Source organism: Carassius carassius, chromosome 37 (assembly GCF_963082965.1).
Source record: "Carassius carassius chromosome 37, fCarCar2.1, whole genome shotgun sequence".
Lineage (NCBI taxonomy): Eukaryota > Metazoa > Chordata > Actinopteri > Cypriniformes > Cyprinidae > Carassius > Carassius carassius.
This window is the reverse complement of record NC_081791.1, coordinates 11,494,304-11,507,444: the sequence shown is the minus strand read 5'-3', so window position 1 is coordinate 11,507,444 and position 13,141 is coordinate 11,494,304. Positions and strand designations below refer to the sequence as shown.

At 36.6% G+C, this 13,141-nt stretch overlaps 1 protein-coding gene across 2 annotated transcripts in view; it reads left to right on the top strand.

Annotated features, from left to right (window-relative positions):
* The window catches only part of cables2b (Cdk5 and Abl enzyme substrate 2b), a 34,895-nt gene extending 33,303 nt beyond the window's left edge, over window positions 1–1,592 (top strand). Inside the window, exons 9-10 of one of the 2 annotated variants that reach the window (XM_059527480.1) lie at window positions 564–705; window positions 800–1,592. In XM_059527480.1, coding sequence (XP_059383463.1) covers window positions 564–704 — 141 coding nt within the window. In that variant the 3' untranslated portion in view covers window position 705; window positions 800–1,592. Of the gene's footprint in view, window positions 1–563 lie in introns of both variants that reach the window. The other variant, XM_059527479.1, reaches the window with a different exon arrangement.
* Window positions 1,593–13,141: the final 11,549 nt, after the last annotated feature.

The following is a 13,141-nucleotide window of genomic DNA, read 5'->3' as shown; positions in this document are numbered from 1 at the left end:
GAGTGATGCTCCGACACACACTTACACTGCAGTTCAAAAAGTGTAGAGATGGAAAGATTAGTCTTTTATGCACACCAAAGCAGCATTTATTTAATGACAAATACAGTAAAAACAGTAATGTTGTGAAATATTTTTACAATTTTAAAATAGCTGTTTTGTATTTGAATGTATTTTTAAATACAGTTTATTCATATGATGCAAAGCTGAATTTTCAGCATTATGACCCCGGTCTTCAGAGTTACATGATCCTTCAGAAATCATTCTAAAATGCAGATTTTCTGCTCAAGATACATTTCTGATTATCAATGTTGAAGACGGTTTTGCTGCATAATCTTTGTGGGGAACCTGTGGATTCTTTAATGAATGTAAGATTCAAAAGAGCAACATTTATTTGAAATACACATCTTTTGTAACATTATAAATGTCTTTATGGTCATGTTTGATCAATTAAGTGCCTCTGCTGAATAAAGGTATACATTACTTTTTACAAAAAGCAGTGTTTGTATATCTATCTATCTATCTATTTCTAATCTATATCTATCTGTTTTTTTTTCTGCCCAAAGAAACTAGAGGAGAGATTCCGGATTAGCCGTCGAGAGCTGATTGCTTTCGAGTTCACTATCTTGGTGGCTCTGGAAATGGCACTTTACCTTCCGGAGAGTAAAGTCATGCCCCATTACCGCAGACTGGTGCAGCAGACTTGACGTGGGTAAAGCGGAGGCTCAGGGCTGTTGTGAATATACAGATGAGATGCATAAAGCAGTCAAAAATGTGTGACTCTGCAATCCCTCCATTGCAGTTGGAGGAAACTGCAAATACATATCAACACGAAGCTCTGAGGAAGAACTGACGTTCCAAATGATGCTTTATGTAGCAATCTGGCCAGCGGCTTTTCTTCTCATGGCTGTCTGTTTTTGTGACCACCATGGGAATACTGCCGAGGAAAACAGCACAAATCTTCTTTTATTGAAATCAGAAGGTTTTAACACTCGCATGACAAGGGAAAGGTTTTAACTCCTGCTACTTCACTTGTGTGCAAATGCATGTTTTTAACATTCTGTATCTATTTACCAAAAATATTTTTTATTTAATTTAGACTTCTCCTTTTGTATAGAACAACCTACCATTCACTGTAACACTAAAGCACTTTAAAACAAACAAAAAAAAACTATACATGTAAACGTTATGCAATAATAATATAGTCATTAGCACAGATTATATATTATATATGCACTTACTTCAGTAGCGTACTCTGAAAGTGTTATTGAGTGACTGACTAAATCTACCTTCGTATTCAGACCTAATATGTTCATTTCGTTGATGAGGCTTGATTTTGCTTTGAAGGGTGCTCTATATTAGAGCTGATTTCAAGAGAAGCACATTTTCAGTGCAGCTGTGGTATTCTCACTTTTTCTTTTTTTATAGAATTAAAAGAAATAATTATTTTAAATTCCACAGAAGAAAACGTCATAATGTAAATGTGTAAAAGATGACAGGTTTTTTATTTTAAGGTGGTGAAGTATTCTTATAAGACGCATGGTATTAATACATACATACATAAACACACATATATATATATATATATATATATATATATATATATATATATATATATATATATATATATATATATATATATATATATATATATATATATATATATATATATATATATACACACACATTTATAAATTTCTACTGTTATTCAACAAGGTTGCATTAAATGGATTAAAAGTGACAAAAAGCATTTATAAGATTATTAATGTCTTTACTATTTAAAATAAATGCTGCTATTTTGAGCGTTCTCTTATCGTAGACTTCTGAATAAAAGGTACAACAGTTCCCCCCCAAAAAATTAATAATAATAATTTAACGGTGATGATGATAAGAATGATTTCTGAAGGATAATATGACACTGATAAAGACCTAATGGAGTAATGATGACTGCTGAAAATTCAGCATTGCATCACAGGAATAGGTTATATATTCATATTTTTAATCAATTACATGCAGCCTTGGTGAGCACGTGTATGTATATATATATATATATATATATATATATATATATATATATATATATATATATACATAAGTGTGTGTGTGTGTATATATATGTCAGTTTTACTGTTAAGTCATTAATTGCTATAAAATGTTGTGTTCTGTTCTGTTTCTCTACTAGTAGCATGCTTCATTCAGTATCATGATTTATCCAAAAGGTTTTTCCTTCTTCCAGCACCACAATCTATGCAACATTGTAGATGCTTTTGACCCATTTACTCTCAAATCATCCCGTTCCCAGTTATATTCATCCATGTCTGCCTGATTTGTTTCTCTGTTAATGCTGTGTGAAAAGGTTGTGCTGTTTGTCAGTAGCCAGTTTAAGGATGTAGATGTGCTGGTAATGTTATCCACAAATGTCTGTCTTATATTTTTATGATAATAATCCTGAAATAAGACATTATTTTCCAGTAATATACCGTGTTTAATCCGATATTGTGGTCTGAAAGCACTATTTAAGCAGTGAGTATGCTAGAGACGCCCTCTAGAGGAAGCGATTAGCAATCACATGTTAACAGGAAAGCCGTTAGGAAGGGGATCTTGCTACAAAGACCTAAAAAGCAGCATCCCACTCATGTCCTCGGGAGATATTTTTAAGTCACACAGAAATTGGACATTTTTAAAGGCCTTTCTTAGTTTTATGTTTGTGTGTGCACTACATTTTTGTGATCTAGAGCCTCTAAACAAACTGAAGTGGAGGTCTAATGGATGGAAAATCAGTTTTAAACACGTTGAATTAAAGTGCCTAGGATAGTTTTGTAATAAATTATTTGGTAAAGGGAAAAAATGGAAGTAAAGCAGTTGTTTTTAGTTTCTTTACACTGTGATTTGTTCTATAGCCTTCAGTACTGCACTCCAAAGGCTAATCACCGTAATTACATGCATTGAAAGGGCATTATCTCTTTTATTATTTGTTTTAAATCTGAGCGTGGTTGAACCAAACCTGTCTGTCACTGGACAGATCATATTTCAACAGACCCGGTTTCTTTCATTACTTAATTGTGACAATTATGGTTTTATTTTTCAATTGGTCGTTTCAGTTGTGTTTTGCCTACAAGAAGCGGATATATCATAAAATAAATTTCCTCTGATCTCTTCTCCGAGGAGTTCAGCATATAAATCTTCCATTTATGAATTATTATAGGAAGCCTGGGAAGGATGCCAGCAGCAGATAAGGGATACAGCTGTATTGTAGACCTGCTGAAGTCATATTAGCATCTTTCCTATACTACAAATTATAACTCTTTTCTAACTGATAAGCTGTCATTTCATGTGCTCTCTCTCTCTCTTTCACTCTGTATCTCTCCTCTCTCTATCTCTATCTGTACCTTTTTTTAACATTAAGTTAATGTATCAAGAATTGTGTGTTAATTGTCATAATTGTTGAATTATCATGCACTTTCACAAATATATTTTCTAATATCACTGAAAACTGCAAGTTATTTATTTCTGGATATTTATTTCCACATTTACAAACACAAAGGATCTGGTAAAAAAGAAAGTATATCATGAACAAAAATGTAACTCATTAATATAATAATTAATAAACATATAACGTGTTCACTGGCTGGATTGAAAGAGCTGACACTTCTGTTCTACTCTAGAATAAACTATTAATCTGAAACTTTCTGAAAAAGTTATTGCAGAGTAATACTGTACTGTTTCATTCAGTTGTTTGAGTCTAAATTAACATTTTAAATTTGCTTATGCAAAACAACATGTCTGAGATATTGAACTGTGACATGATTCCTGGAAACAACCGTTCTCGGTTGGAATTCCTTTTCTGTGGGATATCCTTACCACAATGTTTAATACAAGTTTGATGAGTCTGATCAGATGGAAAATACACAACTATAATGTGACACTGGGGTCATCTGAATGAGCTACTATAACTGCAGCAGTTTTTTTTTTTTTAATCATACACACACAAAAGAAAAAGAAAATCAGTTTGGTTTATTTGAACAAGCTTTATTTACTTCTATAAGAAGAATAAATCAGCAAAACAATAATAGCATTGTCATTTTTCAGGTATGTATAACATGTATATATTTTATATAAACCCCTATACCTACAAAGATTGATTTGGCTTTTAAACAAAAAAATTCAGAAATTGTTCTTAAACTCATGCATTACTTCAACGTTACAATAGTTAGAGCATTCGTCTTGCAATAAGTTGTGTGAACAGATTGCAGTTCAGAGAAGGGCAAATTAAAGAACGGATCTAAGGGGAAATCTATTTTTTTTTTGCACACGTACAGCCTAATGAGATTGTGACTGGTTTCACAGTTAATATGAAGAGACTGTGATTATAAGTGCTCGGGCAGCTCTGTTTGAATAACATGCTAATAGTTTGCAAAATCGGCACTTTGATGAAAGAGCTTGGATCACGGCACTCGTCACATGTGACGTTATAGACTGGCAGAAGCCTGTCCCCATCTGTAGATAAGCTGCTGAAAAGAAAGAGTAGTGAGTCTCAGTATAAAACAACAGTGCATTAATCATGCAAATAAATCATGTTAGCACAAAGCAAACGTATGTAGTTTTGTGTATATGGCGACTACATTTCAGTGGAATTCGCAGTTGTAAATAGTCCCAACTGAGCCTTTGCAAAGACCACTGATCTATTATAGATTATCTCTTCATCTTTACAAGTTTGGCATGAAATGAACATGAATGAACCCCAAAATGCATCTCGTTTCAACTGCATCAGTACATCAACACACCGTTTTTCAAGTTCAAGTCCACTGACGTTAATACTCTCCTGTCGTTTTTGTTTGTTTGTTTTTTTAGTCAGACAAAAATAGCACCATGACTGGTCAGATCGCCTGTAAGCAACCCCCCTGCGAAGGGTCAATTGGGACCAGTGTTGGGAAGGTTACTTTGGAAATGTAATAGGTTACAGATTACAAGTTACCCTGTTTAAAATGTAATAGTAGTGTAACTTTTTCAATTACTTTATTAAAGTAATGTAACTAATTACTTTTGAGTACTTTTTGATTACTTTTCTAAATTTGTGAAAATTAAAGAATAATAAATAAAAGCATATACATCAACTTAAATACAGTTATCTAATAAGCATGTGACGTATTCTGTGTAATAAACTCCTGAAACATTGGTGTTTTTTTTAAACGGCTGTCTCTGTATATGATGATAGTTTTCTCAAAATAAGTAAAATGCACATTAAGTGACACAAAGCAGTTCTAGAAATTATGTTTATGTGCTCGTGTACTCCTATATTGAGGCGGCAGAGGTTGAAAACACTGCGAGCTTCAGTAGGCCTATGTGTAGTAAATGAAACCATGTCTTTGCCATTAATTTACAGGAGGGGTGGACTGGGAAAAAAATTCAGACTGGAAAATTCAAACTCATACGAACAAATTCATGGACAAAACTATTTTTGGTATGGACCTGACATAAAAAAAAATGTTTAAATCTTTAATTTGGGGACATGCAAAATAATTAAAAGTTCTCTCCTGAACTACACCTTCACTTCCATTTTTCTCTTCAGTCTCCTTATTTTTGCCCTGTTATCCATCTCTCTCATGACTTTAATACTCAAGATTGAACAAAACTATACTTTACAATACAATACTCTACAATACTACAATATCTTTATAGAAAAATCCTAATACTGTACACGAGTCATGTTTTCCTTACAAAAATTGGCCATGCTTTTTTTAGCCTATATACAATAACCTTGTTTTGTTTTGTTTTTTGCAAATGGATTTGTATTTATTTTTAAATAACTCAATTTGTAAAATCATTTTAAATTTTTGGTTACCACAGTTAAACAATAGTAACTATTTTCTATGGATTTATAAAAATATATTAAAACGTTAATTTTCGTAAGGGTTGTGTTGTTGTCTGTCCGTAACTCCCCCTAAACCTATAAAAAAAATTGATTGTTTTTCAGCTAAATTACTACTGTAACATTACAACTGATAATAATGATGTCCTTTATATAGTATTTTGAGTGATGCCTGATGAGCAACGTGCTGCTGCTTGATTAAATAAATAAAAAAACAAAGACAAAAAAGCATCTTTACAGATGAAACTGACCTGAAACCCTGAACAGTAGTTCTGCTTCTCTGCTCCAGCAATCCTCTCTCTCTCTCTCTCTCTCTCTCTCTCTCTCTCTCTCTCTCTCTCTCTCTCTCTCTCTCTCTCTCTCTCTGTCTCTCTCTCTCTCTCTCTCTCTCTCTCTGTCTCTCTCTCTCTCTCTCTCACTCTCTCTCTCTCAGTCTTTCTCTCTCTCTCTATCTCTCTCTCTCTCTCTCTCTCTCTCTATCTCTCTCTCTCTCTCTCTATCTGTCTCTCTCTCTCTCTCTCTCTCTCTCTCTCTCTCTCTCTCTCTCTCTCTCTCTGAGCGGATGCTGTGTGAGTGAGTGGGCGGAGTTTGCGGTGAGAGTACTGCTGGTGTGAGTACGGAGTGCTGAGTACGGGCCGAGTGTGTTTGGACTCTGTGAGTGTGAGTGAATCTAATTTTCTTTCTTTCTGGCTTTTTTTCTGGTCTTTCTTTTTGTTTGTTGTTTTTGTGTGGTTTGGGGGGTTTGTTGTAGTTGTTTTGGGCCGCGTGCCACCTTACCGGGAGCATGACGGCCCCACACTCACGGTGTTGTTTGGGTTCATTGACCCGGCGTCATGGCGTGAAAGTGGCGTCCGCGGTTAGTGTGGAAAAGTGCTGTCTTGCAGTGGGAGAGGTAGTTGGGCATGAAAACATAATGTCTGCCTCTAGGATGAATAATGCCACTGTGGTATTTCTCAGTACTGTCGAAAAAGCCAATGAATTAGTTGAGGCAGGAATCGTTGTTGACGATCTGTTTAACCCTGTACTTCCGCTTTCTACACCTTCAAAGAAAGTCACGCTATCTAATGTACCGCCGTTTTTAAGTGATGAGATACTAGCTAAGGCTTTGTCTCGGTATGGAAAACTTGTCTCCCCCATTAAAAAGATCCCTATCGGTGGTGGTTCGCCTTTATTGAAGCATGTCGTTTCATTTAGGCGGTTCGTCTACATGGTAGTGAATGATGATGCTGATATGGATCTGTCTTTGCACTTTCGGGCGGATGATTATGATTACATCATTTACGTGACATCGGGAAACATGAGATGTTTTAGTTGTGGCCAAACTGGTCATTTAATTCGTGCTTGTCCCGGGAAAAATGCAAACAATGTGTCAGGTGGTGGTGACGTCAGAAGTGATGTTGTTGTTAGTGCTGAAGCAGGGCCGGTTGACGAGGCTCCGGGTGGGTCAGGGACAGGGTTACACGTCTCGGAGGCTAGAAGTGATGTTGTTCCTGTGGTCGCTGTAGCTGAAGAATCTGCGCTTGAAAGTACAGTTTCTGGTGTTACATTAGTTGTGTCTAATGTTCAGGCGGGGGGAGCCGTTATTGAGACGGAGAAGCATTTAAACGATGCTCTCGATGTTGAGCTACAGCCTACTGTGGAGAACATAGGTGACGTCATTCCAATGGAAACGGTGCAGGCAGATTTTAAAGTCCCGTTAAAGAGGAGGAAGCCTGGTAAAACTGGGATTGATAGACACGCGAAAAAATCAGATACAAGTGAGTTGTATGATGACACGGAAAGTGATAGTGCATCATCTGATTCAAGTGTTTGTCTTTCTCAGAGTGATTTTTCTGGTCATTATGAGGTTGATGATATTAAACTGTTTCTTAGAGCTACTAAGAATAAGAGGGGTGTGTGCATTAATGATTTTTTTCCTAATACAGAGCAGTTTGTTGAGAATACTAAGGCTTTTATGATGGAGGGATCCTTTACAAATAAAGAGGTCTACAGGTTAAAAAAAATAGTGAGGAAACTTAATTCTGAGTGTAGTAATGAGGATAGGGGGGAAACCTAATTCCATGACTTTTGGTGGGTCTTTTCTATGGGCATTGTTTTTCTTTTTTTCTTTTCTTTAAGTATGTGTCACGCTAATGTTGCTACTCTGAATCTGAATGGTGCCAGAGATATGTATAAAAGAGCAGCATTATTTGAAGTAATTCATCAGAAAAAAATTGATGTTATGCTGTTACAAGAGACACATACTGATTTTAATAATGCTGCTGATTGGGCAGTGGAATGGAGTGGGGTTGCTGTTCTAAGTCACAATACCACAATTAGTGGTGGAGTCGCTGTTCTCTTCGCTAAGGGTTTCAGCCCACACTCTTATCAGGTTGAAGAGGTTATTAAAGGTAGACTTTTAAAAGTAAGAGCCTCTTTTGAAAATGTTGTCTTTGTTTTTATTTGTGTGTATATACCGACTTCAGCTGTTGAGAGAATGCTTTTTTTAAGTACTTTGTCTTTTGTCTTACAAAATGTTGCTGTTGACGAATATTTAATTTTGGGTGGTGATTTTAATTGTACAGAGTCTAATTTGGACAGAAATCATGTGGAACCTCATGTACCCTCACGTCAGCGTCTTGTTCAGTTAAAAAAAACACATGAATTAATTGATATTTGGAGGCAGCTTAATGGAGAAAAAAGGCAATACACTTGGTCTCATGTTCGTGGTAATACTTTTTCTTTAGCAAGACTGGATAAGTTTTATGTTTTTAAACATCATGGCAGTATTGTTGAGAGCTGTTCTATTATTCCATCAGGTCTTTCGGATCATAGTATGGTGCAGTGTGGTATCTGTTTAAATTCTATCAAGCCAAAGAGTGCCTATTGGCACTTAAATACCACTTTATTGGACGACAAGTGTTTTAGGGAAAGTTTTAAATATTTTTGGAGTATGTTTAAAACTACAAAGAATTCTTTTAGAACACTGCAGCAATGGTGGGACTTTGGGAAAGTCCAGATAAAGCAACTATGTCAGCAATACTCTCAGAACGTCACTAGAGAGGTAACCCTGAGTTTGAGCTCCTTAGAGACTGATATTTTAAAATTGCAAGAATTGGCTCACTTGCCTGAGGTGGAGTCTCTTATAAAAAGTAAGAAGACTCAGTTATCTGACCTTTTAGGGGTTAAAACGCAGGGTGCTCTGGTCAGGTCACGGTTTCTAAGCATAAATGAAATGGATGCACCATCAAGGTTTTTCTTTAGCTTGGAAAGGAAAAATGGGCAGAACAGAGTTATTCATGCCTTACGGTCTGAATCTGGAGCATTGCTGACTGACCCTAAGGACATCCGTAAGAGAGCAGTCAATTTTTATGAGTCTTTATATAAAAATGAACTGGGTCCAGATTATAGGTGTGACAGTGCTTTTTTTGAAAATCTTCCTCAAGTGGCAGAGGAAGTCAACGCAAAGATCTCAGGTGCTGTGACCATGGGGGAACTGGTTAAAGCCCTCCAAGGCATGGCGTTGGGAAAAGCACCAGGGATTGATGGTTTGCCTGTTGACTTTTATAAGTCCCTTTGGTCAGAGATTGGAGAGGACATGCTAGAGGTGCTGAATGACAGTTTAGCCGGAGGGCTTCTGCCGTTGAGCTGCCGCAGAGCGGTCCTGACTCTCCTACCCAAGAAGGGTGATCTGACGGACATCAGGTGCTGGCGGCCGGTCTCCCTCCTGTGCGGCGACTACAAGCTGCTTTCTAAGGTCTTAGCTAATCGATTGGCAGAGGTTATGGACCAGGTAATTCATCCTGACCAGACATACTGCGTCCCCGGGAGGTCAATTTTTGATAATGTTTTTCTGATTCGTGATCTTCTTGATGTCTCTAAGAGGCTAAATTTAGATTATGGCTTAATATCATTAGATCAAGAGAAAGCCTTTGATCGCGTTGAGCACACTTATTTATGGAGAGTTCTGGAAGCCTTTGGTTTTTGCAAAACATTTATAGATCATGTGAAAGTTCTCTATAGTGACGTTCAGAGCATTCTCAAGGTTAACGGTGGTTTGTGTGCTCCCTTTAAAGCCTGCAGAGGTATTAGACAGGGGTGTTCCTTTTCTGGTATGCTCTATTCTTTGGCCATAGAGCCTTTATTACAGCAAATTAGGTTGAAACTTGAAGGTATTTCTTTGCCAACGTGTAATTGCAACTTTTCATTATCAGCGTATGCTGATGATTTAGTAGTTATGATTAGTAAACAAAGTGATGTGCAGGTTTTATTTGAATTGCTTGGAGATTTTAAAATATTGTCTTCTGCTAATGTAAATTGGAATAAGAGTGAAGCCCTTCTGATAGGAAGCTGGGAAAGCGGAAAACCACAACTCCCTTCTGGTTTACAGTGGGGAAAAGAAGGATTTCGATATTTGGGGGTTTTTCTGGGTGAGGAGACAGTAGTACAGAAAAACTGGGAAGGTTTAATCGAAAAAGTCAAAGGACGCCTAGGCAAGTGGAAGTATTTGTCTCCAAAATTGTCATATAGAGGACGCATTTTAATTGTTAACAACTTGGTGGCGTCTTCCTTATGGCATAGGTTCGCCTGTGTAGATCCTCCTTTGCAATTACTTTTAAAAATTCAGACTCTCATGGTGAACTTTTTTTGGGATAGGTTACATTGGGTTTCACAAAATGTTTTGTTTTTGCCTAAGGAGGAGGGTGGCCAAGGACTAATGCATCTTCAAAGCAGAATTGCAGCCTTTCGGTTGCAGTTTGTGCAAAGATTGCTGGATGGACCTTCAGACTGTAACTGGCGCGCTGTTTCATGCCTGATTCTACGGAGTGTTGCAGGTTTGGGACTGGACAAAGCACTTTTCCTGATGAATCCCCTAAAACTGGACATTTCTAAGTTTTTTATAGGAATACTTTTAAAGTTTGGAGTCTCTTTGTTGTTCAACGTCCAGAAAACTCACCTTCTCTTTTCTGGTTACTGGAGGAGCCTTTAATCTATGGCGCTCGGTTGGATTTAACGGACAGTTCCTTTTTTCCTGGACTCAATAGGGTGCTGGTGGGACATGACGTTATCACTTTGAGTCAGCTACTGAACATTGTAGGACCAGACTTCAAGGATGAAGTAGCTCTAGCTCAACACTTGGGAATCAGGTCTATTCGTCTGGTTACCCAGTTGCTCATGAAATGGAAAGCTGCTCTTGAAACAACTGAAATGGAATTGTTAACGGAACATTGTGAAGGCTCTTGTGTTGCAAATCCTAAAGACTCTTTTCCTTGTTTATCTTTGTCCATAAATGTTGAAGGGATCATTTCCCCTTTTTTTAAAAATTCTGCATCTCTGTGTAAAGACCTTTTTTTAAGTACTGGTAAATCTTTGTACAGGTCTTGTGTTTTGGTGTTTAGTAAAAATGTTTTAAGTGCAAGAGTTGATACTCCCTGGCGTGCTGTTTTTAAACTGGATGAAGGCGTAAAGCCTGAGTGGAGGTCTTTGTATAAACCACCGTTGACCAAGAGAACAGGTGATTTACAATGGAAGATCATTCATGGCGCTGTTGCGGTTAACGCTTTTGTTTCAGTTTTAAACCCTGAGGTTGACTCTGGATGTCCTTTTTGCTCTACTAGAGAAACCATTTTTCATGTGTTCATGAATTGTTGTAGACTACAACCTTTGTTTGAAGTTGTAAGCGATGTTTTTACGAGGTGCAGCGAGACCTTTTCTCTGGAGACGTTTATTTTGGGGTACAAGTATGTGAGGAAAAAAAGTGTTGTCTGTCAGCTTCTGAATTTTGTTCTAGGCCAAGCAAAACTGGCCATTTATTTAAGTAGGAAAAAGAAAATAGAACAGAATCTAAATCAGAATATGGTTGCCTTGTTTTCTAACTTGGTAAAGTCAAGAGTTATGGTAGATTTTTTATATTATAAGTCTATTGATGATTTTGTTACATTTGAATGTATTTGGTGCTACAAGGAGGCTCTGTGCTCTGTTTTTGAGGGTGAATTGATTTTTGTGCTGTGAGTTTTTATTTATTTTTTATTTTATTTTTTTTATTTATTTTGTACATATATATTTTGGTGTAGAAGTCTATGGTAAATACTAGGCAATGTCTTGTATACTGTATTGTAATAAAAGTTTTGTTAAAAATCAAAATCTCTCTCTCACTCTCTCTCTCTCAGTATTTCTCTCTCTCTCTCTCTCTCTCTCTTTCTCTCTCTCTCTCTCTCTCTCTCTCTCTCTCTCTCTCTCAGTCTTTCTCTATCTCTCTCTCTCTCTCTCTCTCTCTCTCTCTCTCTCTCTCTCTCTCTCTCTCTCGCATTGATTACTCTGAGTCTGATCCAAACCGTTTGGCGAGTCATGACTAACACTTCATGATTTATTAGAGATTTAATTATCAAACGGTTGTCCCGGTTCTCCCGGTGTCCAGTCCGCGCCTGATTTCCACAGACACGCAGAACGTGCAGGAGTCATATATTGCATTTTTGGGGCTTAATATTTACAGACACTAGTCCATGTCATGTTTTGATTCAAGTGTACTGACCTACTTTTGATTTAGTCATCCAAAATGTGGCATATTTTTTATGTTAATTACTCATTTTTCTTAGTAACTGTAACTAATTACAGTTACATTAATTTTGTAATTAAATTACGTAACGCCGTTACATGTAACTAGTTACTCCCCAACACTGATTGGGACACATATGGTCGTAATTAAAGCAGATAGCTGCTGGCATATAACAATCTTGCCATAATGTTGTAAAGGCTTTTCACGCCAAACTTTCAAACTCCCAGAACAGAAGCCATTCACCTTATTGGAAGCCAGTGTACCATCAAAATGATTCTGAAGCTGAATTTCAAGGTTAAAAAAAACTTAGGCCTACACACAGTTGCTTTAAAGACACAATTTGATTTACATGTTATAAAAACATTTTATAACTCACATCTGGCAGATAAGAATCAGCAATATAGGTTAAGTGAGGCCATATTCAGTTCTTCAACGTGAACTAGCTACAGATGTAAGCACTGCTAAACAGCCTTATTAAATATGCCTACATTTAAACGGCAGTACATAAAATGCAAAATATGAAATAAAAACAAATTGCTTTATAAAGCTGTTAAATCAAATAGAAAATAATAATATTAATAAACCAAGGCTGGTTTTCCCTATTAACACTATGCATATGAGTCCTTAAAGGGATAGTTCACCCAAAAATTAAAATTCTGTTAATATTTACCCATTTCTTTCTTTTGTTTAGCATAACCAAAGTACTAAACTATCCCTTTAACACCCAACAGCTTCTCATT